The sequence below is a fragment of the Pelophylax lessonae genome (assembly GCF_965119305.1).
Source record: "Pelophylax lessonae genome assembly, chromosome: 5".
NCBI lineage: Eukaryota > Metazoa > Chordata > Amphibia > Anura > Ranidae > Pelophylax > Pelophylax lessonae.
The window spans coordinates 34405150-34432437 of record NC_138772.1 but is presented as its reverse complement, the minus strand read 5'-3'; the positions used below and the strand labels follow the sequence as shown (position 1 = coordinate 34432437).

At 45.5% G+C, this 27288-nt stretch overlaps 1 protein-coding gene across 1 annotated transcript in view; it reads left to right on the top strand.

Annotated features, from left to right (window-relative positions):
* GARS1 (glycyl-tRNA synthetase 1) overlaps positions 1-27288 on the top strand; it is a 127883-nt gene that overhangs the window by 55221 nt on the left and 45374 nt on the right. The window contains exons 9-12 of the mRNA XM_082259058.1: positions 7390-7552; positions 11147-11311; positions 14371-14479; positions 25718-25862. Of these exons, the coding sequence (XP_082115184.1) occupies positions 7390-7552; positions 11147-11311; positions 14371-14479; positions 25718-25862 (582 nt within the window). The remainder of the gene's footprint in view (positions 1-7389; positions 7553-11146; positions 11312-14370; positions 14480-25717; positions 25863-27288) is intronic.

The window sequence follows — 27288 nt, the reverse complement described above, 5'->3', positions numbered from 1 at the left end:
CATGTATCTGTGTGATGCGGACCTGGACCTGATTCCGTTGGCTGCACGTGTGCACAGCGTGGCGGTGTTGTCTCGCCGCCTGGTTTGGTTGAAATGTTGGTCGGTGGACCAATCTTCACGTAAGACCTTAGCCAATCTGCCTTATGATGGGTCTCGCCTTTTTGGGGAGTCCCTGGATGTGTTGATTAAGGGGATCACCGGGGGTAAGAGCACTCTCTTGCCCCATTTCCCCAAGGCTAAGGGGGCTTCTGGGAAGAAGCATGCTAATTTTCGGCCCCCTCAGGGGTCCTTTCGTGCCTTTCGGCCGCACTACAAGGGCAAACCGTTCAAAGGCCAAGGCTCTCAGAAGAAGCCCTGGTCTGGGAAACAGAAGTCCGGCCAATCCGGACCTGCAGCCCATAACAGTTCGGCCTGAAGGGGCGCCCTCACCCAGTTTTGGGGTGGGGGGACGCTTGCTCGGTTTTCTTCAGCCCTGGTTGGCCCGTGTGCGGGACAGATGGGTTCTGGAAATCGTTCGATCTGGTTACAAGATCGAGTTTCTCTCTCGGCCGGAGAGCAGATTTTTTCCCTCAAATCTTCAACTGTCTCCAGAGCGCCTGCGGGATCTGCACCTGGCGGTGCGGGACCTGAGGGCTCAGGGAGTGGTGGTTCCGGTGCCTCATCGGGACAGATTTCGGGGGTTTTATTCCAATCTGTTCACCGTGCCCAGGAAGGAGGGCAAGGTTCGTCCGATTCTGGACTTGGAGGCTCTGAACCGCTCTGTGCGGGTTCGCAAGTTCCGCATGGAATCCCTGCGCTCGGTGGTGGCTGCCCTCGTTCCGGGGGAATTCATGGCCTCCATCGATTTGAAGGATGCGTACCTTCACATCCCCATATTCGAGGGTCATCAGAGATACCTTCGATTTGCCATTGCGGAGGATCACTTCCAGTTCGTGGCGTTGCCCTTTGGTCTCGCCTCGGCTCCGCGGGTCTTCACCAAGGTGCTTGCACCGGTTCTGGCATTATTGAGGGCCCAGGGCATTTCTGTCCTGGGGTATCTGGACGACATTCTGGTTCGGTCTGCGACCAGCCAGGGTCTGGAGGAGGACCTGTCTGTCACAATGCAAACTCTGCAGGAGTTTGGTTGGACGATAAATGTTCCAAAGTCGACACTGAGTCCGTCGGTTCGTCTCCCCTATCTGGGAATGATACTGGACTCGGTGCAGGCGAAGGTCTTCCTGCCGGAAGACAAACTCTGGACTCTTCAGGAGGAAGTCAGGTCCCTCAGGGACGTTCCACACTCGTCTCTGCGGACGTGTATGAGATGTCTGGGATTGATGGTCTCGGCCTTCGAGGCGATTCCTTTCGCGCAGTTTCACACGCGGGGTCTCCAAGCGGAGATCCTGTCCAGGTGGGACGGGCGACCTCAATCTCTGGATCTTCAGATCTCGTTGAGTCATCGCACCAGGGAAAACCTTCTGTGGTGGCTCCAGTCCCCGTTGGTGTCCGGGGGCAAGTCGTTTCGTCCGATCTCGTGGACGGTAATCACCACGGATGCCAGCCTGTCGGGCTGGGGTGGTGTTCTGGGCGTTCTGTCCGCCCAGGGGACCTGGTCGGAGGGGGGAGTCTTCCCTCCCGATCAACATTCTGGAATTGCGTGCGATAAGGCTCTGTCTTCATCGCTGGACGGACCGGCTGCAGGGCTGCCCGGTTCGGGTGCAGACGGACAATGCCACGGCGGTGGCCTACATCAACCACCAAGGGGGCACCAGGAGTGCCCGAGCGGCTCGAGAAGTGGCCGACATTCTATCTTGGGCCGAGACTCGTGTCCCGGCGATAACGGCGGTTCACATTCCGGGAGTGGAGAACTGGCAGGCGGACTATCTGAGTCGCCAGACCCTGGATCAGGGGGAATGGTCTCTCCACCCGGCTGTCTTCCAGATGTTGTGCGCGAAGTGGGGTCTTCCAGATGTGGACCTGTTCGCGTCTCGCCTCAACTACAAGGTGAAGAGGTTCGTGGCAAGGACGCGCGATCCTCGGGCAGACGCGTCGGACGCGTTAGTGGCCCCGTGGCATCAGTACAGGCTGATGTACGCGTTTCCACCGATTCAGTTGCTGTCCTGGTTCCTTCGCAGGTTACACTCGGAACGCAGCACGGTGATTCTTGTGGCACCGGACTGGCCTCGCCGGTCCTGGTACGCAGACCTCGTGAATCTGGCGGTCGACGCCCCGTGGCGTCTGCCTCTTCGAGACGATCTACTGTCTCAAGGACCGATTTACCATCCTGCTTTACAGTCGCTGGCTTTGACGGCCTGGCTGTTGAGACCGAGGTCCTGAAGGAGAGGGGTCTCTCTCCAGAGGTCGTTCATACTTTGATCAACGCGAGGAAGTCTTCCTCGGGGAAGGTTTATTACCGTACTTGGAAGGCCTATTTTGCCTGGTGTGAGTCCAGGGGGTTTTCACCCCGCACGTACTCTGTTTCCCGTGTGCTGTCTTTCCTTCAGACGGGTGTCGATCAGCGTTTGGCGCTGGCTACGATAAAGGGTCAGGTGTCTGCGCTGGCCGTTCTGTTTCAACGTCCCGTGGCTTCCAACTCCTTGGTTGGCACCTTTATTCAGGGTGTGCGGCATCTGGTTCCTCCTAGGAGGGATCCTTTGCCCCCTTGGGACTTGAATCTCGTTCTATCTGTGTTACAACGTGCTCCTTTTGAACAGATCAGGGAGATCTCGTTGTCTATGTTGTCCAAAAAGGTCGCCTTTTTGGTGGCGATCACTTCGGCTCGCAGAGTGTCGGAACTGGCGGCTTTGTCCTGCAAGTCTCCGTACCTGGTTGTTCATTTGGATAAGGTGGTCTTGCGACCTAATCCTTCTTTTCTGCCGAAACGAGTTTCGGAATTCCATCTTAACGAGGATATTGTTTTGCCTTCGTTGTGCACGAAGCCTAAACATCCAAAGGAGATGAGATTGCACTCTCTGGATGTTGTTCGGGCGATAAGGGTTTACCTTAAATCGACTGAGTCTTTTCGTAAGACGGACTCCTTGTTTGTTCTTCCAGAGGGTCCTCGGAAGGGTATGGCGGCTTCGGCCTCTACCATCGCCAAATGGATCAGGCAGACCATTGAACAGGCCTATGCCTTGCAGGGGAAGGTTCCCCCTGTGCCTGTGAAGGCGCACTCTACTAGATCTCTGAGTACGTCTTGGGCCTGCCGTCATGGGGCTTCTGTAGCCCAGGTGTGTAAGGCGGCGACTTGGTCGACCGTGCACACTTTCACAAAATTCTACAAAGTAGATGTTCAGGCATCGGCGGATGCTTCCTTTGGCCGCAAGGTTCTTAGTGCGGCTGTTCCCTAGGGTCCCTTGTTGGGGACTCCTGGCTGTTGGGATAGTTTTTTGTATCCCCTGGGTTTTTTTTTGTCTTTTCCTGGGTTGTTGCTCCTGTTGAGCACTTATTTTTGCTGTTGCCCAGCTGGTTTCCTTCCTTTGGTAAGGTTCCTTTCTTTGATGTGGAGACTGCGTTGCCTTTCGGCGCGGATGCGTTTCCCACCCCTCATGTTTGCACTGCTTTGGGACGTCCCCATATGTGACGAATATGAAGAGGCGGCGACTGTCGGAGGACGTAAGAGAAAACTGAATTTTTGTAAAATCTTACCTGTAAAATTCCTTTCTCTGAGTCCTCCGACAGTCGCCGCCCCCGCCCCTCTTTTGGGGTTTGAATGTATACTCTACTGCTATTCCACTAAAACTGAGATATGGTTGCAGGAAGTAGGAGGGTATTGACTGAGGGGACCACCCCTTGAGGGTGGGATATGTTAAAGCTTTATTGTTAACATATTCTGTTGCCTAGCTACTCCTTCGGAGCAAAGTCTAATACCCCATATGTGACGAATATGAAGAGGCGGCGACTGTCGGAGGACTCAGAGAAAGGAATTTTACAGGTAAGATTTTACAAAAATTCCGTTTTTCATCCCTTGCTGGAATTCCTAATACTTCCTCCTATGTTATGGCGATGACCTTTGCTCTTTTAACCATCTGCCAACAGCTCACAGTAAATTTACTATGAGCAGGCGGCAGGTGCAGGTTAAGTCATGTACATACTTGTCCTCCTTCCAGGTTTGGGGTGCTCATGCATGTGCCCATTGCCGACCCGTGCTGTGATTGGACACAGCACGATTTGGGCAGCAGATTTCAGCTAAGGATTTTGGCTAAAACCTGCTGATCGTCTGTGTCCAATCACACACAAACAAAACCCTGTGTTCATAGGAACAGCGATCTGGCTGTTCTCCCTGAAAAGCAGGGAGAAAAAAACAACCAGATCAGAAAGTAAAAGCAACATACAATACACACATTACACATTTGTTATGGGCCATAAACACTATACAATTTTCTTTAGATATTTTCCTTCAGACTTACCAAAACCATATAATATGAGGTCAAACCTAAACACTTCCAATTTGTATGCAATCAGGCAGGCCCTTGCACTACATAGAAAAGGTAAATCTAAAGGAAATCTGACAACAAAAGTTGTATAGTGTGTATCCAGCTTTAGGCACCACAGTTAACCCCTCGATTGCCCCTAGATGTTAACCCCTTCCCAACATTAATAAAGTATTATCACTGATCACTGTATTAGTGTCACTAGTGATATCCGTGTCAGTTAGTGATCCTCCCAGCCAGTGTCTTTTAGCGCCAGATTGCTCGCCGTACACTATAAGTCGCTGATCACCGCCATTACAGTATAGTGTCTATAACTGCGTAAATTCAAGTATATATACCAAAGTTTGTAGATACTATAACTTTCACACAAACCAATTATTGGGACACTTATTAGGATTTTTTTTTTTATAAAAGACGTAACAGAATACAATAATTTTTTTATATTTTTTTTTATTGAATATGTTTTATAACAGGCATTGTATACAAGGCGTTTTTTTTGTTTATATAATGAAAAACCCAGTGGTGATCAATGTACCACCAAAAGAAAGCTCTATTTGTGAAAAGATATACATTTCTTTTGAGTACAGTGTTGTATGGCCGCGCAACTGCTTGTCATGAAGGGGGTACATTCCAAAGGTCAGGTGGTTAACAGCGTACATAAACCCATTTACAGTGGATCAATTCTATGTATTTTTCTGCTAATAGACACTTACATTTTTTTAGCTTGGGTTCATGTAGAAACCTTGACTATGAGCCTGCTGATATCGTGGATCCTAGCTCTGTCATCTGCCAAAACATCAAAGCCCAGAAACCACCTGTCACTGTTTAGACGTTTCATTAAACCCACATTTTGAGTACTTCAATTAAAACAAACAAAGGATTTGGGGGGGGTCATTAAAGAAAAAGCAAAGAAAAAAACAACCGGTAGTAGCCAGATGTCATTTTACTTTTTACGAAGTTTGGTCACGTAAAGGTTAAATCCTAACTCCCGGCTTTGCACTTGTTTCACTGCGATGCTCACCACCTCCATGCTTCAGCCCTCTGTCCCTGTTAGGCCACCAGGCCTGTTTCAGCGTTGGATGATGTCCAGCGGCATTCAACCCACTTCCTGTCAACACATACTATCATGGAAACTCCGTGTCTGCGAACAGCTTGGACATGAAACTGTTACAGATCACATTGCTCACTGACTGTACATGGCAAATTGTAAGGCACACCCTGCAGGCTGTACGTGGCACAGTGTAAGGCACAGCCCTGCAGGCTGTGCGTGGCACAGTGTAAGGCACAGCCCTGCAGGCTGTGCGTGGCACAGTGTAAGGCACACCCTGTAGGCTGTGCGTGGCACAGTGTAAGGCACACTTTGCAGGCTGTGCGTGGCACAGTGTAAGGCACACTTTGCAGGCTGTACGTGGCACAGTGTAAGGCACACTTTGCAGGCTGTACGTGGCACAGTGTAAGGCACACTTTGCAGGCTGTACGTGGCACAGTGTAAGGCACACTTTGCAGGCTGTACGTGGCACAGTGTAAGGCACACTTTGCAGGCTGTACGTGGCACAGTGTAAGGCACACTTTGCAGGCTGTACGTGGCACAGTGTAAGGCACACTTTGCAGGCTGTACGTGGCACAGTGTAAGGCACACTTTGCAGGCTGTACGTGGCACAGTGTAAGGCACGCCCTGCAGGCTGTACGTGGCACAGTGTAAGGCACGCCCTGCAGGCTGTACGTGGCACAGTGTAAGGCACGCCCTGCAGGCTGTACGTGGCACAGTGTAAGGCACGCCCTGCAGGCTGTACGTGGCACAGTGTAAGGCACGCCCTGCAGGCTGTACGTGGCACAGTGTAAGGCACGCCCTGCAGGCTGTACGTGGCACAGTGTAAGGCACGCCCTGCAGACTGTACGTGGCACAGTGTAAGGCACGCCCTGCAGACTGTACGTGGCACAGTGTAAGGCACGCCCTGCAGACTGTACGTTGCACAGTGTAAGGCACGCCCTGCAGACTGTACGTTGCACAGTGTAAGGCACGCCCTGCAGACTGTACGTGGCACAGTGTAAGGCACGCCCTGCAGACTGTACGTGGCACAGTGTAAGGCACGCCCTGCAGACTGTACGTGGCACAGTGTAAGGCACGCCCTGCAGACTGTGCGTGGCACAGTGTAAGGCACGCCCTGCAGACTGTACGTGGCACAGTGTAAGGCACGCTCTGCAGGCTGTGCGTAGCATGTACGTTGCACAGTGTAAGGCACGCCCTGCAGACTGTACGTTGCACAGTGTAAGGCACGCCCTGCAGACTGTACGTGGCACAGTGTAAGGCACGCCCTGCAGACTGTACGTGGCACAGTGTAAGGCACGCCCTGCAGACTGTACGTGGCACAGTGTAAGGCACGCCCTGCAGACTGTACGTGGCACAGTGTAAGGCACGCCCTGCAGACTGTGCGTGGCACAGTGTAAGGCACGCCCTGCAGACTGTACGTGGCACAGTGTAAGGCACGCTCTGCAGGCTGTGCGTAGCATGTACGTGGCACAGTGTAAGGCACGCCCTGCAGACTGTACGTGGCACAGTGTAAGGCACGCCCTGCAGACTGTGCGTGGCACAGTGTAAGGCACGCCCTGCAGACTGTACGTGGCACAGTGTAAGGCACGCTCTGCAGGCTGTGCGTAGCATGTACGTGGCACAGTGTAAGGCACGCTCTGCAGGCTGTGCGTAGCATGTACGTGGCACAGTGTAAGGCACGCTTTGCAGGCTAAATGTACGTGGCACAGTGTGAGGCACACCCTGCATACTGAATGTACGTGGCACAGTGTAAGGCACACCCTGCAGGCTGAATGTACGTGGCACAGTGTAAGGCACACCCTGCAGGCTGAATGTACGTGGCACAGTGTAAGGCACACCCTGCATTCTGAATGTACGAGGCACAGTGTAAGGCATGGACCTGAAGGTTGTTGTTACTTTGTTCTCCTTGTTCTGTTTTCCCTGCAGAGAATTCACTATGGCAGAAATCGAGCACTTTGTCGACCCCAATGAGAAAGTTCACCCCAAATTCGACACTGTGGCAGACTTAAACATCTTGTTGTATTCCTCCAAAGCGCAGCTCAATGGGGAGTCAGCACACAAGATGAGGCTGGGGGACGCTGTGGAGCAGGTATGTCACTGGACCAATCAGCAGCCATGTTCTACGTCTTCTCTGTTTCAAGGAACTGTCATTTTCTTAAAGGAACATTCTACTTTACTGAGAGATTCCGCCAAAATCGTTTGGAAACTCTCTATAGTATAAACGTATGACTCCATGATGTGCAGATAAGGTATCATACGGTATTGCTGATGTAACTGATCTCCTCTCCAACGTTTATGATGTCCCTGCAATGTGAGTGAGTGGTTTAAGCGGGTCAGAGTCTTTCCATCTTAAACATTGTGCTGTTCATGATTTAAAGTCCAACTTCAGAGGAAGTAAAAATCCTCCCTTACATTGGGGCTGCAAGAAATAAAATGCTTGTTTAAGTCTAGCACATATGTCAAACGCAAGGCCCACGGGCCAAATCGAGCCCTCCAGGCCTTGTCATGTGGCCCTTGCACCCAATTATGCAGCTGGAATGGGAGGAACCCCATTCCCCCACCTCTAGTTTTTGCTTTCTAAACCATATATTTTCTGAAAGCACATGACCTGTAGAATTAAAAAAAGAAAAAAAAAAAGGTGCAATTTATGCCCTGTGATATTTGCGTAAATGTTTATCACCACAATATATTCACAAAAAATATTTTTAGCAGATATAAACAAAGCAAATTTTACAAAATTCCTGCTACGAAATATAAAAGCTAACTTGTATTGAGTTAATAAGTAACAAATATTTGTAATTTTAAAATTTCGCCTTTTTGTAAAATGGGGAAAATTGAACGTACGCAAAATTGTAAATAATGTTTCTCTAAAAATGTGAAGGTTTTCATTGTTCCCATACAGCTTTCAGAGTTTGTTGAAGAACCTCCAAACCATATATTTTCTGAAAGCAACAGTAGAATAAAAGGAAGATGCTACTGATTTTTAAGGCCCCGGGATATTTGCGCAAATGTTTACCAAAGCAATATTTTCCGATGGTGTCCGATCTGTCCGCTGTAATGTCGCAGTCCCGCTAAAAATCACAGATCACCGCCATTACTAGTAAAAAAAAAAAATCAAATAAATGACATACCCGTATATACTCGAGTATAAGCCGAGGCCCCTACTTTTACCACAAAAAGATGGGAAAAATGATTGACTCGAGTATAAGCCTAGCGTGAGAATGCAGGGCGGTGGGCATGGTGCAGGAGAATGCAGGGCGGCGGGCATGGTACAGGAGAATGCAGGGTGACTGGCATGGTGCAGGAGAATGCAGGGTGGCTGGCATGGTGCAGGAGAATGCAGGGTGGCTGGCAGGGTACAGGAGAATGCAGGGTACTGGCATGGTACAGGAGAATGCAGGGTACTGGCATGGTGCAGGAGAATGCAGGGTGGCTGGCATGGTGCAGGAGAATGCAGGGTGGCTGGCATGGTGCAGGAGAATGCAGGGTGGCTGGCAGGGTACAGGAGAATGCAGGGTACTGGCATGGTGCAGGAGAATGCAGGGTACTGGCATGGTGCAGGAGAATGCAGGGTACTGGCATGGTGCAGGAGAATGCAGGGTACTGGCATGGTGCAGGAGAATGCAGGGTACTGGCATGGTGCAGGAGAATGCAGGGCACTGGCATGGTGCAGGAGAATGCAGGGTGACTGGCATGTTACAAGAGGATCCGGGGTTGTGGGCATACTACAGGAGATGCAGTGCTGTGGGCATGGTACAAGTGGACCATGCCCGCAGCACTGCATCCCTTGTATGCCTGCAGCCCTGCATAATGGCAGGTAGTGCAGCAGTTTCCCTTACCTGTTCCAGAGGCGCCTTCATTTTAAAAATGGCGCCGCCCGGCGCCGACACGTCATTGCGCACGCGCCGCCGCCGCTCGTATACTTTCGGCTATTCCCGGCCTCCCGAGCGGCCGCGGCGCGTGCGCAATGACATGTATGCGCCGGGTGGCGCCATTTTTAAAGCTCAAACACGTCGGAGCGGCCGGGAACTTTTTTTTTTTTCTTGACTCGAGTATAAGCCGAGGGGGACGTTTTCAGCACAAAAAAATGTGCTGAAAAACTCGGCTTATACTCGAGTATATACGGTAAATCTTTCCCCTAGTTTGTAGACGTGATAAACTTTTGCGCAAACCAATCAATATACACTTAAGGATTTTTTTTTACCAAAAATATGTAGCGGAATGCAAATTGGCCTAAAATTATGAAAAAAAATTTAGATTTTTACATTTTTTTTTTTTATTTGGAATGTTATATAGCAGAAAATGAAAAATGTTGTGTTTGTTTATAGCACAAAAAAAAAAAAACGCAGAGGTGATCAAATACCACCAAAAGAAAGCTCTATTTGTGGGGAAAAAAGGACATCAATTTTATTTGGGTGCAGCATCACATGACCGCGCAATTGTCAGTTAAAGCAATGCAGTGCCCTATTGCAAAAAATGGCTTGGCAATTAACCACTTAAGCCCCGGAGGCTTTGGCTGCTCAAAGACCAGGGCCTATTTTGCGATTCGGCACTGCGTGACTTTAACGGACAATTGCACGGTCGTGCAACGCTGTACCCAAATAAAATTGATGTCCTTTTTTCCCCACAAACAGAGCTTTCTTTTGGTGGTATTTGATCACCTGTGCGATTTTTTGCGCTATAAACAAAAAAAGAGCGACAATTTTGAAAAAATAACTATTTTTCACATTTTTTTTATATGAAATTCTCAAAAAAAATGTAAAAATCTTAATTTTTTAACATTTTAGGCCAATTTGTTTTCTGCTACATATTTTTGGTAAAAAAAAATCGCAATAAGCGTATTTTGATTGGTTTGCGCAAAAGTTATTGCGTTTACTAACTACGGGAAAGATTTCTGTCTTTTTTTTTTTTTTTTTTTTGAGTAATGGCGGCGATCTGCAATTTTTTTATTTATTTTTTTGTTGCGGGACTGTGACATTGCGGCGGACAGATCGGACCCTTGACTGACATTTGTGACACTTTTGGGGGTACCAGTGACATTACTACAGTAATCAGTGCTATAAATATGCACTGTTACTGTAAAAATGGCAGTGGCAGGGAAGGGGTTAACGTTGTTAGTGATGAAGGGGTTAAGTGTGTCCCTAGGGGCGTGATTCTAACTTTGGGGGGGCGTGGCTTGTGATGTAACCACAGAGACCTACGATCCTACATAGCAGGATCGCATAGTCTCTGCAGTTACATCAGGGAGAATGACAGGCGGCTTTGTTTACATCAGCCGCCTGCCTTTCTCCCTCTCCAGCGGGAGATCGCGAGTGGCCGGCGGACATCGGAGCCGCCGGTCACTCGCGGGGGGATGTCAGGGAACCAGCGGGGGCAGGAGCGAGCCTCCAGCGGCGCGCGCTCGCCCCCTAGAGGCTCGTGGGCGAGCGACGTACCGGTACGTTGCTTTGCCCAGGAGGGGCTGATCGCCGCAGTTTATAGTCGTGCGGCGTTCGGCAAGTGGTTAAGGGGGGAAAATCTTCCGGTCCAGAAGTGGTTGGATTAAAAAAAAAAAAAAAAACTTTTAGATCCAAATAAAGATTTAAACGGCTCTGCCATTGTAAAGTGAGAAATGTTTGTGACTTGGTAAGAACGTTTCCCACGAGTAAAGATTTGACCTTTTTTGCTTCTTTCTGGTCTCCAGGGTGTGATCAATAACTCAGTCCTGGGATACTTCATAGGAAGAATCTACTTATACCTCATTAAAGTCGGCGTGTCGGCGGAGAAGCTGCGGTTCCGGCAGCACATGGAAAATGAAATGGCGCATTATGCCTGCGACTGCTGGGATGCCGAGACCAAAACCTCTTATGTAAGTATCCAGAAGTATGCAGTCTTACCAGTCTGTATCCTTCTGTCCTGTCTAATATCCAAATACCAGCAACAATCCATTCCAGCACACTGCAGGTTATTCAGAGAAATCAGCTGATATTTGGGATGTTTGACTGTTTTTATTTTTTCTTTTTGTTTTTTTTTTTTCCATCTCATTGGAAAATGGAGACATCTACTGGTCACAGACCAAACTGCAGTGGCTTTGACACCTTTCAGTAGGGTAGTGCTGTGATACTTGGTTTATAAACACATCTGCCCTGTATATTTTTTGTGATTCAGCTTTTACACTGAAGAGCCAGTAAATGTATTTTTCAAGGGTAATTCCACTTTCGTGGGGAAAAAAAAAATAGCAAAACAAGAAAAACAATATAGCGTATACAATTGTGACACAAATCATATTGTAATTGAATGTTAATAAAAATGACCTTTCCTTTTCAATCTGCAGCCGTTTTAATTTTCTGGAAATGCAATGCAATATGGTTACCTGGAGCTGTTCTGTACACAGAATGTATACTGACCACACCCCAGAAACATTTCCTCGCTCCACTCTCTCGCCTCTCCCCGGAACCACAAGTGTGAGCACCCGGCTGTGAAAGCTTGCAGCTTCACAGACGGGTGGGCACTGCGCCTGTGCAAAGAGCGCTGCGTCTCCCCAGTGGACGGGCTATCTCTTGGGACCTGTGACGTGTCCCCGAAGATTGCAGGGAGGGAGGGGGAAAGAAGAACTTCTTGGCGGCCCAAGTGGAATCGGGAGCGGGTACCTGTCAAATCTAGGTACCTGCCCCCCCCCCCTAAAGAAAAAAAAATGGCATGCCAGGGGGTGAGGAGTGTTTAACTTAAACGGTAACTCCACTTTCGTAGGGAAGAAGAATAGTGAATAAAGAGAAATCAATATAGTGTGTACAATTGTGACACAAATCATATTGTAATTGAATGTTATTAAGGCTCCGTTCACATGTAGGCGTTTTGGGGGAGTTTTTCTGCTCTAGGATCAGCTCTCAAAACGCCCAACAAGACAAATCCTATTCATTTCAATGGCCCCTGTTCACATCTGAGCGTATTGACGCTGTGAGCAAAACGCCCAACGCTCAAAAAAGTGCATGAGCTTCTTTTTGGGCAGATTACAGGCGTTTTCCATTGTTCTCTATTCAATCTAAAAACGCCTGCACAAAAAACACCTGTAAATCTCGGTAAAAAACACGCGAAAACGCTACGCTCAGGTGTGAATGTAGCCTAAAAGTTACCTTTCCTTTTCAATCTGCAACTGTTGTCATTTTCTGAAATTGCAATAAAATATGGCCACCTGGAGGTGTTCTGTACACAGAATGTATACTGAACACACCCCCAGAAACATCATTTCCTGCTTGTGTGATTGGCTCACCAATTTTCCCAGAAGTCTGCACTAAGATACAAGTGAGATTTCTGGCATCCCCTGCAACGAAAATGTCATTTTTGGTGAGATATTCCGAATAGGAACACGTCTAAAGGGATGCAGGCCCAGCAGATTTCCTTTTAGTGCTCTGCAGCTGCCACAGCTGGTTGATAATTTTGAAACCACTCTCATTAGACCCACTCAGCCCAAGAGAGCAGAGAAACAATGATTTCTTTAGAATAACAAAAGGTAGGAATCTGCAACAAAGTTTGTGATAATCCCTGCAATGTACAGAGATCACCCAGTGCGGAATATTTTTTTCTCAACAAATGTGGAGTTACGCTTTAAAGCAGTATTAAACACAAAACCAAAAATGTAATCTATTTCAGCTTACCAATCATTAGATTAAAATTAATTAGATTAGTTTACCATTAAAATCTGTTTTCACCTCGGGTGATCTGGCCAAGTAAGGCTGGCCATACATTATACAATTTTCCTTTAGATTTACCAAAAACATATAATATGAGGTCAAACCTAAACACTTTATTTGTATGCAGTCGAGCAGGCCTCTGCACTACATAGTTGAGGGTAAATCTAAAAGAAATTGAGTAATAAAATTGTATAATGTATGGCCAGCCTAACACACCTCTGGTATTAGTGAGTCACAACTGTTTAGGCATGAGCACAGGTGACACCGCAGTCTGGGGAGAGGTACAGACAGGCAAGTTACAGAATGACAAGAAGTATCAATGAACTAGGAGGATGCTCTCCAGCGTCCTGGTAGTTCATTGAGAACTACAAGCAGTCTGCCACGATGGATGTCTGTACTTGTAGTTCATTCATTCACAGAACTGTTGTGTGGGCAGAGCCCCGCATGGCCACGCTCTTTTCAAATTGTGACGGGAAGAAGATCGGGGGAGAGCTGCAGGAGCTGGAACGTGTTACATGTTGCACTCTAAGGCTATGTTCACATGTTGGCGTAGCGAAAATTATTGCAAATCGAGGGACGCCTGTGCGTTGCCGTTGATTTGCAATGGCACCCCAAACACTGTGCGATGTTGCCGCGATTTCTGCCTGCCGTATCGCGGTAACATTGCGCAAACAAAATTGCGGGACGTATTACGCCCAAAAAAGGTACAAGAGCTTCTTTTGTGCGTCATGCGTCCCGCGATTCTGTTTGTGCGATGTTACCGCGATTCGACAGGCGGAAATCGCGGCAACATCGCACAGCGTTTGGGGTGCCATTGCAAATCACGGGCATCGCACAGGCGTCCCGCAATATGCAATGATTCCGAATCGCGGGCAGAATCGTGGCGATTCTGCCCGGGATCCGCTACACCCACATGCGAACGTAGCCTAAGCGTTGGGCAGTTTGCTTAAAATATCAAAAACGCTCAGATGTGAACAGGGGCCATTGAAATGAATAGGATTTGTCTTGTTGGGTGTTTTTTGAGCTGATCCTAGAGCAGAAAAACTCCCCAAAAACGCCCCAAAAGGGCAACTTGTAGAAGGAAAGTACTGCGGGGAACCGTTCCGTATTAATGAGTATTGCACCTAAAGCTTCTTTTTTAATTTTACCTTTTTAATATTTTTGGATAGAGTTCTGTTTTAACATTTTCTGAGATCTATTTAATTCTTTGTTTGCTGTTGCTTATCTTTCATTTCAGGGCTGGATAGAGATCGTTGGCTGTGCGGACCGCTCATGTTACGATCTTACTTGCCATGCCAGAGCTACAAAGGTGGTGCTTGCTGCTGAAAAGCCTCTTAAAGAACCCATATCCTTTCTCAACGTCCTCTTATAAAATGTCTGTTTTGTGTGTTTCGGTAATTAGCTGGTCCCACTATTTGCACTTATAACTTGTATTCCCCCACCAAATGGAGTGGCGGAGGAGAGACAAAAAGACGAGCAGCTATGGGGGCTGGCAATAAAACTCAGTGGTTGTAAACCCTTCCATATACCCAATGAAGTGACCGGCCTCAGGTGATACAGAGATGAAACAAATCCTCCTGCATAAGTTGTACCTGTTTATCTGCATACGTTCAAAATTTTGAGTTACAAAGCTTGTCTGAAAGATCATAAAGAAAGGGGCAGAGAGCTGAATTTACACACTTTAGAGCTCAGTGAGAGCTGATTGGAAGGAATGGACACCCCCATTCACACAGGAACAGGGCTGAGGCTGTCATACAGCTGGAGCTCCCTACCCTGTCACCATTTATCTCTTGGTGTCAGGAAAACTTGTCAGAAGTGATTCTTGATAGAGTAAGGAGGAAGCAGAGAGAAATGACACTTAGTGCTCTGGATTGAGACAAGTACACACTATAGAGGGATATGCTTTGTTCATATTTCATGTCATGTCTGATCCTGCGTTGTATATGATAGAGCGACCGTATTGCTCTGTCAGATCAGATTTTAGAAAAACAAGTAATATATTCTTCATTAGCTGGGTAGGTAGGGAGCGGATTTTAAGGGCTATCATTGCGTTGTTTTGAATTTTATTTTAGGAAGGAGAGCGTTATTTATTTATTTATTTATTTATTTTTTAAATGCAACACGTGTAAAATAGGCAGCCATATGTGTTAGTTATCATTAAAGCGGAGTTCCAGCCACAATAACATTTTTTGTACATAAAAATACCCCCCTAATCCTAAGCTATCGCCAATTACCCTAACACTAACCCCACATTACAGTTGGGGAATAAAGATAAATTCTTACCTTTATAATTGATTGCAGAGCGCGGCCATCTCCGGTGTGGGCACCTGAAGCCGCTGTGTCCCTCTTCCTGGTTCCTGGCTACCCAGAATGCCGATCGCAATCTCGCGCATGTGCTGTAGATTGCGATCGGCAATTCAGAGTAGTGGCTGGCCATTCCCATTGCATCCTGGGATTGATGATGCTCATCTCCCAGGACGCAATGCAAAGGAGGAAGTGACGTCGGGGGCCGCGGCCACATAAGGAGGAAGAGGAAGGAAGGTAAGTTAATTTTCATTAAAAACAGGGAAAGTGGGAAAAAAAAAATATATATTAATTATCCAGTTCTTTTTCAGGTTTTTTTACTCTAACTGATGCTTCAAATTTCGTTTTTAGTGTGGAACTCTGCTTTAAGGCTCCATTCACACTTATACGACTCCAGCGCCGACTTTGGAGTGCAACTTTGACGCAACTTTGGATGGGTGGCAACTTGGATAGGACTTTGGCTTTGACCAGTGATAATGGACAACTGTTGCACACAAGATGCATTGTATAACATTCAGGTGTGACTTTCATGCAACTTCTGAGGGTTAACATTGAAGTCTATGGGCTCTCAAGTTGCATGAAAGTCAGAACAAAGTAGTGCATGAACTACTTTGAAGTTGCTGCAACTTTAAGCCACACATATTTGAATTGGTATAAATGGAAAACCTGGAGATTGACTTGTCATGCAACTTTGATGTCCAAAGTTGCATTACAAGTTACAGAAGTGAATATGGAGCCGAAATATCAAATGATTCCAGTGCAGTCCCTACACTCATACACTTTGGGTAGTTGCTGATGCTTAAAGAGGAACTCGCTCCTTTTTTTTTCTTTTACATACCCTATTCCCTTTTTAAGCTGGGTTATCTTCAAAAACTATACTCTCACGCTGACAATTCCAATGTTGGTCTGCTGGGATCTGCAGCTCCGTGCTGCACACTGGGACCCGCACCGCTGCTTCTGAGGTCATCGGAAGCCAGCTTTCTCTTCCTGGTTCAGGCAGTGAAACCTGGGGATCATTCTAGTACCTGATGACACGCCTCAAAGTCCGCCCTTCTCCACTGTATTGAAGATGATGCCTCCTGGGGTATGTAACCGGGGGCTTCAGAAGTGCAGAAGATGTTCTTATCTAGGAAAGAGGCAGCAGGCAGACTGAAGCTTAACCATTTGACCTCCGGAAGATCTACCCCCCCCTTATGACCATGTTAATGTTAATAAGTGTAAAATTTTACACTTGGGGGCTAAGAATATACATGCATCATACATACTAGGGGGGAGTAGAACTGGGGGAATCCATAGTGGAGAAGGATCTAGGAGAATCCAGAGCGGAGAAGGATCTGGGTGTTCTGGTAGATCCTAAGCTTAATAATAGCATGCAATGCCAAGCTGCTGTTTCCAAAGCAAGCAAAGTCCTTTCTTGTATTAACAGAGGCATGGACTCCAGAGAGAGAGATATCATTTTGCCCCTGTACAAATCATTAGTAAGACCTCATCTGGAATATGCAGTTCAGTTTTGGGCACCGGTTCTCAAAAAGGATATCGGGAAACTGGACAAAGTGCAGAGAAGGGCAACCAAACTGATAAGAGGCATGGAGGAGCTCAGCTATGAGGAAAGATTAGAGGAACTGAATTTATTCTCTCCAAATACATAAGGGGGATATGATCACCATGTACTAATACATAAGGGGTCCATATAGTGAACTTGGTGATGATTTGTTCAATTTAAGGTCACCACAGAGGACAAGAGGGCACTCTTTACGTCTAGAGGAAAAGATATTTCATCTCTAAATATGGAAAGGTTTCTTTACAGTAAGAGCTGTGAAAATGTGGAATAGACTCCCTCCAGAGGTGGTTCTGGCAATCTTAGTAGATTACTTTAAAAAAGGCCTGGCTTCTTTCCTAGATACACATAATATAACTGGGTACTAACATTTATAGTTAAAGTTGATCCAGGGAAAATTTGATTGCTTCTCGGGATCAGAAAGGAAACTTTTCCCCTGCTGGAGCAAATTGGATCATGCTTTGCTGGGGGTTTTTTGCCTGCCTCTGGATCAACTGATGGTATAGGATTGTGTATATGAGATTGTTTGGTTGGGTTTTCTATTCTTCTTCTTTTTTTTTTTTTTTTTATTGGTTTAGCTAGATGGCTTGTCTTTTTTCAACCTGACTAACTATAGGAACTATGACCAAGCCATTTTGTTTTGCAAATGACAATTGCGCCGTCATGCAACGCTGTACCCAAATAAAATGTATGTAATTTTTGCCCACAAATAGAGCTTTCTTTTGGTGGTATTTGATCACCTCTGCATTTTTTATTTTTTGCACTATAAACAAAAAAACAATATTTATTTTTTTACTTTCTGCTATAAAACATATCAAATAAAACACTTTAAAAAACAAATTCCTAAATAAACTTTGGCCAATATGTATTCTGCTACATATTTATTGTAAAAAAAAAAAAAAAATCTTAATCAGCGTATATTGATTTGTTTGCGCAAAAGTTAGAATGTCTGCAAACTATATATATATATATATATATATATATATATATATATATATATATATATATATATATATATATATATATATATATATATATATGAATATATATATATATATATGAATATATTGGAATTCTTCTTTTTGTTTTTTTTATACTAATCATGGCGGCAATCAGTGACTCATAGCGAGACTGCGATATTGCTGTGCACAATTAGACACTAACTATAACCTTGAGGGAACTAGTGACACTAATACAATGACTAGTGCTAAAATTAGCTGGGAAGGGGTAAACATCTAGGACGATCAAAGGGTGCACTTTGTGCCTAACCAGTGTTTGTGTACTGTATGTGCTGTTTTTACTCAGGGAAGTGGTGAATTTTTATCCTCTGCTTGCAGGGATGCAAAATCCATCACTTTCCCCCCTGTCAGAACAGAGCTCTGCCTGGTTTACATAGGCAGAGCTCCATTCTTTGCCTCTACCCGACGATCGGCCTGTGCTGGCTGATATCCATTGCCCGACACCCACAGATCGGCTTCTGCTGTGAGTAATACAGGCGGAACGACGCCCTGTAGCAGTATATGTGCTGTGGGGCTGTCTGGAAGTGGTTAAAGTGCTTCTAAGGGCAGAAAGTTTTCTTTACCTTCTATGGATTAGGGTAAAAAAGCTTGTGTGCTGCTCCTGTCCCCCCACCCCCCATCCTAGTCCACCTTTTTACTTTCCTGAGCCCAATGTCGATCCAGTGCTGTGCACAAAAGCAGCATAACTTCTCTCTCCTCATTGGCTCAGACACAGCGGCAGGAGTCAATGTTGCGGTCAATAACAGCTAGTGTGTGTCAAAGAGCAAGCCAGCATAAGTGCCCCCATAGCAAGTGGCTTGCTGGGGAGGAGCCAGGAGCGCCGGCGGGGTATCCAAGAAGAGGATCAGGGCTGCTCTATGCAAAACTATTGCACAGAGCAGGTAATTATAACATGTTTCTTAAAGGAAAAAAAAATCTTTATGATTCTAAATATATATATATATATTATGTGTGTGTGTCTGTATATAATATATAATATATATATATATATATATATATATAATGTGTGTAGTATATCACCCAAACACCATTGTAGTAAAACTGGAATCCAACATTTATTCTCCATTATGTAGTGCAGCATTTCAGGGGGACTCTGAAGACCTCTTCTTCAGGCAGCAATAATCACTGCTGGAAGGGGGTCCTTGATGACATCACACAATGTGGTTGGGAATAAATGTTTGATTCCTTTATTGCTACAATCGTGTTTGGGTGATGTGTTCTACTTGGTGGCCCCAAAACATTTGCACAATGTGGTGGCAAATGAATATTACTTATGTCAGTCTCTGGATTTTACTTGGTAAACGCATGTGTTTCAGCATAATACCTGTAGATGGCAGTATAACACTAGGATTGGAGGGGTAGCAGCCACAGAATGTCAGAGCAAAAATCTGCTTTGCTTAGATGGTTTGTACACCCAAACAATTAACTTCTTATCTGCTCCTTCTATACCATTGAAAGTATTTAGTTATATCTGCTCCACAGGTGCAAAAAAATACCTTTTAATCCTTCCAGGAATCTTGTAAGCTGCAAACTTCCAGTTCTCTGCTTCTCTGTTCCAGTCATCTCTCCTCTTCTACATAACACAGGGGGAGGGGTAACCTGTAGGGTGAGATGTTCTCGTAGTCCTGTCTTTGGGTAACACTGCTTTTTATGTAAACAAAGAAGGCAGCTTTTCTGTCGGAGAGGCAGGGAAATATCATGAATCAGCTGAATCGCCAATCTCTCTCTGCCTCTGTCCAACCCATCCCCCCCATACAGTAAGCACAAAAGGGAACACATTTAATCCTTTGATCACCCCCAGTGTTAACCCCTTCCCTGCCAGTGTCATTTATACAGTAACAGTGCATATTATTTAGCCCTGATTACTGTAATATGGTCACTGGTATCCAAAAAATGTCAGGTGTCCGATCTGTCCACTGCAATGTCGCTGCCCCAATAAAAATCGCTGATCGCCGCCATTACTAATAAAAAAAATAAATAAAAAGTCCATAAATCTATCCCGTAGTTTGTAAACGCTATAACTTTTGCGCAAACCAATTAATTTACACTTTAGGGATTTTTTTTCTTTTTTACCAAAAATATGTAGCAGAATACAAACTGGCCTAAAATGATAAAAATATTAGATTTTTTACATTTGTTTTATTGGGAATGTTTTATAGCAGAAAGTTATTTTTATTTATATATATATATATATATATATATATATATATATATATATATATATAATATATATAATTTTCTTTTTTTTTTTCAAAATTGTCACTTTTTTTTTTGTTTACAGCACAAAATCCGAAAAGAGGTGATCAAGCACCACCAAAAGAATGCTCTATTTGTGGGGGTAAAAAAGGACATAAATTGTATTTGGGTACAGCGTTGCACGGCCGCACAATTGTCAGTTAAAGCAATGCAGTACCGAATCGCAAAAAATGGCCTGGTCATTAGGGGGGTAAAACCTTCCGGAGCTGAAGTGGTTAAATTCTCTTGTTTGGTATTTTTAAAGAAAAAAAAATGTTATACTTACCTGCTCTGTGTAGTGATTGTGCACAGTGCAGCCCAGATCCTCCTCCTCTAGAGTCCCTCTTCTGTGCTCCTGGCCCCTCCCTCTTGTTGAGTGCCTCCACAGCAAGCGGCTTACCCGAGCCAAGTGGCATGCTCCCTGTGTCCATTCAGACATAAAGCTGCGGCCCGGCCCTGCCCCCTTCTCTCCTTATTGGCTCACAGACTTTGACAGCAGCGGGAGCCAATGGCACCACACTGCTGTCTTAGCCAATGAGGAGGATCTAGATGAGGCTCAGGTAAGTATAAAGGGGGCTGCTGCACACAGAAGGCTTTTTATCTTAATGCATAGAATTCATTAAGATAAAAAGCCTGCCTTTACAACCACTTTAAAACTGCCCTCACCCCTTCTAACACTTATACTAATTAACCTGTTGAAGAAAGATGCATATACTTACCTACTTTCTGGCTGGGCTGGTCAGGTAATGTCTCCTGTGTCAACCAGTGCCGGCTGCAGGGGAAAAGAGAGTGTTTAACAATGGCTGGAATGGCTAAGTAATGACGTCACCCAAAGGCTTACTATGGGGCCATCTGTTGTCAGCCTTCCCTCATTTCCCTTGAAGTCACTGCTAGCTTTCAGAGGGGAGCTGATCACTTGACCAGACCAGAGTAGCCTGAAAATGGGTAAGTAAATGCATCTTTCTTCTACAGGTAAGTATAGGGTCATGGGTGTCCAGTCTCTGGCCTTCCAGCTGTTGCAGAACTACAGGACCCATGAGGCATTGCAAGGGTGACAGTTGCAGCCATGACTCCCAAAGGCAGAGGCATGATGGGACTTGTAAATCCACAACAGCTGGAGGGCCGCAGGTTGGACACCCATGGAATAGGTGTTAGAATGTGGATGGGAGCAGTTTTAAGCTTCGTTAAAGTCATTGTAAACCCATCAATATACCCAGTTCAGTGACTGGCCTCAAGTGATACACAGAGATGAAACAAATCTTTCTACATAAGTTGTATCCTTTAATCTGCAGCCTTCTCCTCTCTACATCCGTTCAAAGTGCTGAATGTTAAAGCTTGTCTGAGCTGCTAGAAAATAGGGGGCAGAGAGCTAATGTTGCACTCTGCAGAGCTCAATGAGAAGAGCTTTGAAAGGTGATTGGAGGGAAGAGACACCCCTCCCCACAGCTCACAGGAACAGAGCTGAGGCTGCCATTTTGTTGGAGATCTCTCCCGTTTTTTTTTTCTTGGTGTCAGGAAAACTTGTCAGAAGTGACTCATGCTGATAGCAGAGGAAGGAGGCAGCAGACAGAAATTAAAGTGCTCTGGATTGAGACAAGTACACACTATAGATCAGGACACTATAGAGCAGGGATTCTCAAACTACGGCCCTCCAGCTGTTGCAGAACTACACATCCCATGAGGAATTGTAAAACTCTGACATTCATATACATGACTAGCCATTAGGGGAATAGCCATGAGGGGAATTGTAGTTCCTGAACAACTGGAGGGCCGTAGTTTGGGAATCCCTGCTATAGAGGGATATGCTTTGTTGATATTTCATGTCTGAGGTTTACAACCACTTTAATGATATTCCGCTTTATGGCTTCATGCACATGGCCGTATACAAAACAATACGATTGTATTTGTTTTTGTTATAAGTGACAAGTGCAGTTTACAGTTGCTGCCGGCCAGCCTGTGTGTGTGTGTGTGTGTATATGTGTATATATATATATATATATATGTGTGTGTGTGTTTGTGTGTTATATATATATATATGTGTGTGTGTTTATGTGTATATATATATATATATATATATATATATATATATATATATATATATATATACTATTAACACTTCTATTTCTGAAAGCGTTCATTTACAGCATTAGCATTACACCTGCCTAAGACTTTTGCACAGTACTGTATGTGCCCAGCTGCTACTTGCCACTAATTATATACAGTGCTTTGCGAAAGTATTCGGCCCCCTTGAACTTTTCGACCTTTTGCCACATTTCAGGCTTCAAACATAAAGATATAAAACTAATATTTTGTGAAGAATCAACAAGTGGGACACAATCATGAAGTGGAACGAAATGTATTGGATATTTCAAACTTTGTTAACAAAAAACTGCAAAATTGGGCGTGCAAAATTATTCAGCCCCTTTACTTTCAGTGCAGCAAACTCTCTCCAGAAGTTCAGTGAGGATCTCTGAATGATCCAATGTTGACCTAAATGACTAATGAAGATAAATAGAATCCACCTGTGTGTAATCAAGTCTCCGTATAAAATGCACCTGCACTGTGATAGTCTCAGAGGTCCGTTTAAAGCGCAGAGAGCATCATGAAGAACAAGGAACACACCAGGCAGGTCCGAGATACTGTTGTGGAGAAGTTTAAAGCCGGATTTGGATACAAAAAGATTTCCCAAGCTTTAAACATCCCAAGGAGCACTGTGCAAGCGATAATATTGAAATGGAAGGAGTATCAGACCACTGCAAATCTACAAAGACCTGGCCGTCCCTCTAAACTTTCAGCTCATACAAGGAGAAGACTGATCAGAGATGCAGCCAAGAGGCCCATGGTCACTCTGGATGAACTGCAGAGATCTACAGCTGAGGTGGGAGACTCTGTCCATAGGACAACAATCAGTCGTATACTGCACAAATCTGGCCTTTATGGAAGAGTGGCAAGAAGAAAGCCATTTCCTAACCACTTAAGCCCCGGAGGATTTGGCTGCTAAACGACCAGGGGGTATTTTGCGATTCGGCACTGCGTGACTTTAACGGACAATTGCGCGGTCGTGCGACACTGTACCTAAACGAATTTGGCGTCCTTTTTTTCCCACAAACAGAGCTTTCTTTTGGTGGTATTTGATCACCTGTGCAATTTTTTGATCACGCGCTATAAACAAAAAAAGAGCTTCAATTTTGCAAAAATAACAATATTTTTCACATTTTTTATATGAAATTCCCCAAAAAAAAATGTAAAAATCAAAATTTTTTAACATTTTCGGCCAATTTGTTTTATGCTACCTATGTTTGGTAAAAAAATCGCAAAAAGTGTATTTTTATTGGTTTGCGCAAAAGTTATCGCGTTTACTAACAAAGGGAAAGATTTCTGTCATTTTTGTTGTTTTTTTTTTTTAACGCGTAATGGCGGCGATCTGCGATTTTTTTTTTTTTTTTTTTTTTTTTTTGCGGTACTGCGACATTGGGGCGGACAGATCGGACCCTTGACTGACATTTTTGACACTTTTGGGGTTACCAGTGACATTTCTACAGTAATCAGTGCTATACATATGCACTGTTACTGTAAAAATACACTGGTAGTGAATGGGTTAACTTTATTTGGGAGGGAGGGGCTGTGTGTGTCCCTAGGGGCGTGCTTTCTACTGTGATTGGCTGTGGCTTGAGCTGTAAGGACACTGATCAACGGATCTACATACTAGATCCGTGTGATCAGTGTCTTTACACTGAGGAGAATGACAGGCAGCTTGTTTACACAAGCTGCCTGACTTTCTCCCTCTCCACCGCCGATCGCAGAGTGGCCGGCGGACATCGGGTCCGCCGGTCACACGCGCGGGGGGGTCCGTGACCGCGCGGGAGCGCGCCGCCGGCAGGGCGCGCTCGCTCCCCAGACCCTCCCAGGCTAGTGACGTACCGCTACGTCACTCTGCCTGTGAGGGGCTGACCGCCGCAGTATATAGTCGTGCGGCGGTCGGCAAGCGGTTAAAGATATCCATAAAATGTGTAGTTTAAAGTTTGCCACAAGCCACCTGGGAGACACACCAAACATGTGGAAGAAGGTGCTCTGGTCAGATGAAACCAAAATCGAACTTTTTGGCAACAATGCAAAACGTTATGCTTGGCGTAAAAGCAACACAGCTCATCACCCTAAACACACCATCCCCACTGTCAAACATGGTGGTGGCAGCATCATGGTTTGGGCCTGCTTTTCTTCAGCAGGGACAGGGAAGATGGTTAAAATTGATGGGAAGATGGATGGAGCCAAATACAGGACCATTCTTGAAGAAAACCTGATGGAATCTGCAAAAGACCTGAGACTGGGACGGAGATTTGTCTTCCAACAAGACAATGATCCAAAACATAAAGCAAAATCTACAACGGAATGGTTCACAAATAAACATATCCAGGTGTTAGAATGGCCAAGTCAAAGTCCAGACCTGAATCCAATCGAGAATCTGTGGAAAGAACTGAAAACTGCTGTTCACAAACGCTCTCCATCCAACCTCACTCGGCTCGAGCTGTTTTGCAAGGAGGAATGGGCAAAAATTTCATTCTCTAAATGTGCAAAACTGATAGAGACCTACCCCAAGCGACTTACAGCTGTAATCGCAGCAAAAGGTGGCGCTACAAAGTATTAACTTAAGGGGGCTGAATAATTTTGCACGGCCAATTTTTCAGTTTTTTATTTTTCAGTTTTTTATTTGTTAACAAAATTTGAAATATCCAATAAATTTCGTTCCACTTCATGATTGTGTCCCACTTGTTTCTTCACACAAAAAATTACAGTTTTATAACTTTGTTTGAAGCCTGAAATGTGGCAAAAGGTCGCAAAGTGCAAGGGGGCTGAATACTTTCGCAAAGCACTGTATATAATTAGTGGCAAGTAGCAGCTGGGCACATACAGTACTGTGCAAAAGTCTTAGGCAGGTGTGATGCTAATGCTGTAAATGAAGAACGCTTTCAGAAATAGAAGTGTTAATGGTTTATTTTTATCAATTAAAATAATGGAAAGGAAATGAACAGAAAATAAATCCAAATCAAATCAATATTTGGTGTGACCACTCTTTGCCATCAAGTTCTTCTAGGTAGACTTACATACACGCTTTGAAGGAACTCGGCAGGTAGTTTGTTCCAAACATCTTGGAGAACTAAGCACAGATCTTCTGTGGATGTCGGCTGCCTCAAATCCTTCTGTCTCTTCATGTCATCCGAGACACTCAATGCCAAACTGTAATTTCCAGAACTCCTTTTTCTTTACACTGAAGATAGTTCTTAATGACATTGGCTGTATGTTTGGGGTGGTTGTCCTGCTGCAGAATAAATTTGGGGCCAATCACACGCCTCCCTGACGATATGGCATGATGGATAAGTATCTGCCTGTATTTCTCAGCATGGAAGACAGTTGATTACAGACTTTAATTAAATTTTTTTTAAACCAACATTCCTTAACCCCAGTGCACAAAACAGTTAATGTTGTCCAGTTTGATGCCAATAAGGGAGCAATCGGCAAAGCGTACAAGAAGGACGCCAAGCTGGTGATGGAATATCTTGCAATTTGTGACGAATGCTTCATCACGGAGAAGGAGAAGCAGCTACAGGAAAAAGGGTGAGCGCATTCTTTATCTAAGACGAATGTATAGTGATTGTGTATGTATTTTTCTTTCTTTAGGTCATATCAACTCACCAGGGACAGAATATTAAAAGGCTACTCACTTCTTCTATGGCATTGTTCTCTTGCTGCCAGACCAGTGTGACATTGCTATTTTGCTGGTCTATTGCTAGCAATCAAGTTGCTGCAGCATTTATAAACCGCGGGGGAGCAATGCCTATTAGTGAGACGTGATTTTACTTGGGTGATATCTGGGGTCGATCTGATCTGATTGCTGTGTAACCGTGCTCTGCGACTGATTGCTGTGTAACCGTGCTCTGCGACTGATAGCTGTGTAACTGTGCTCTGCGACTGATTGCTGTGTAACCGTGCTCTGCGACTGATAGCTGTGTAACTGTGCTCTGCGACTGATTGCTCTGCTCTGTGACTGGACTGATTGCTGTGTAACTGTGCTCTGCAACTGATTGCTGTGTAACTGTGCTCTGCGACTGATAGCAATCTACGCTTGGTGACTGGACTGACTGACCGTGCTCTGCGACTGATAGCGTCCTGTGACTTACTGACGGTGCACTGCGGCTGACGGTGCCCAGCGACTGAGTACCTGGGAAGACTGGTAATTATCTTTGCGACTGGTGAGTTTATTATCGACTGGTGAGTACCCCAGGTTTAGTACCAGGGGAGATTGAGGTAGAGTAGGTAAGGAATAGCAGGTCGTTAACTTTATTACCCACTACTCTATGGGGATAATGTCCGACAGGATTGCGGATGCCACTCAGTGCACTTCTTGCGCCATGTATGCTTTCCTTGATGAACCAATCGAGGGCGAATACTGCTGTGCGGGATGTGAGCGACTGGTTGCTCTGGAAGCCCACATCCTGGATCTAGAAAACACAGTGGCAACACTGCGTTGCATCTACAACCTGGAAAGGAACTTGGACATTACCCATCAGGCGCTGGCAGGGGCCAGCATAGAGGAGGAAGGAGTAGAGGAGATGCAGGCATCAGAGGTAGGCAGCTGGGTGACCGTTAGGAAGGGTAGAGGGATGAGTGTCAGGGAGGCCAGTCCTGAGTTGGTACATCCTAACAAATTTGCCGAGTTGCAGGTTGAGGGGGATATCAGCTCAGGGGTGGCAGTGCTGGAGCATGCGCCCTCCCCCAGCTGCCAGGGGAGTGACGGCTCCAGGAGGAAGGTGGGGCCGAGATTCAGGAAAGGTTAGACAGGTTGTGGTAGTTGGGGACTCAATCATCAAGAGGACAGAGAGGGCAATCTGTCGAAAAGATCGCGGTAGCCGGACAGTATGTTGTTTACCGGGCGCCCGAGTTCGGCACGTCGCGGATCGGGTAGACAGATTATTGGGTGGGGCTGGGGATGACCCAGCGGTCATGGTGCATGTGGGCACTAATGACAAAGTAAAAGGTAGGT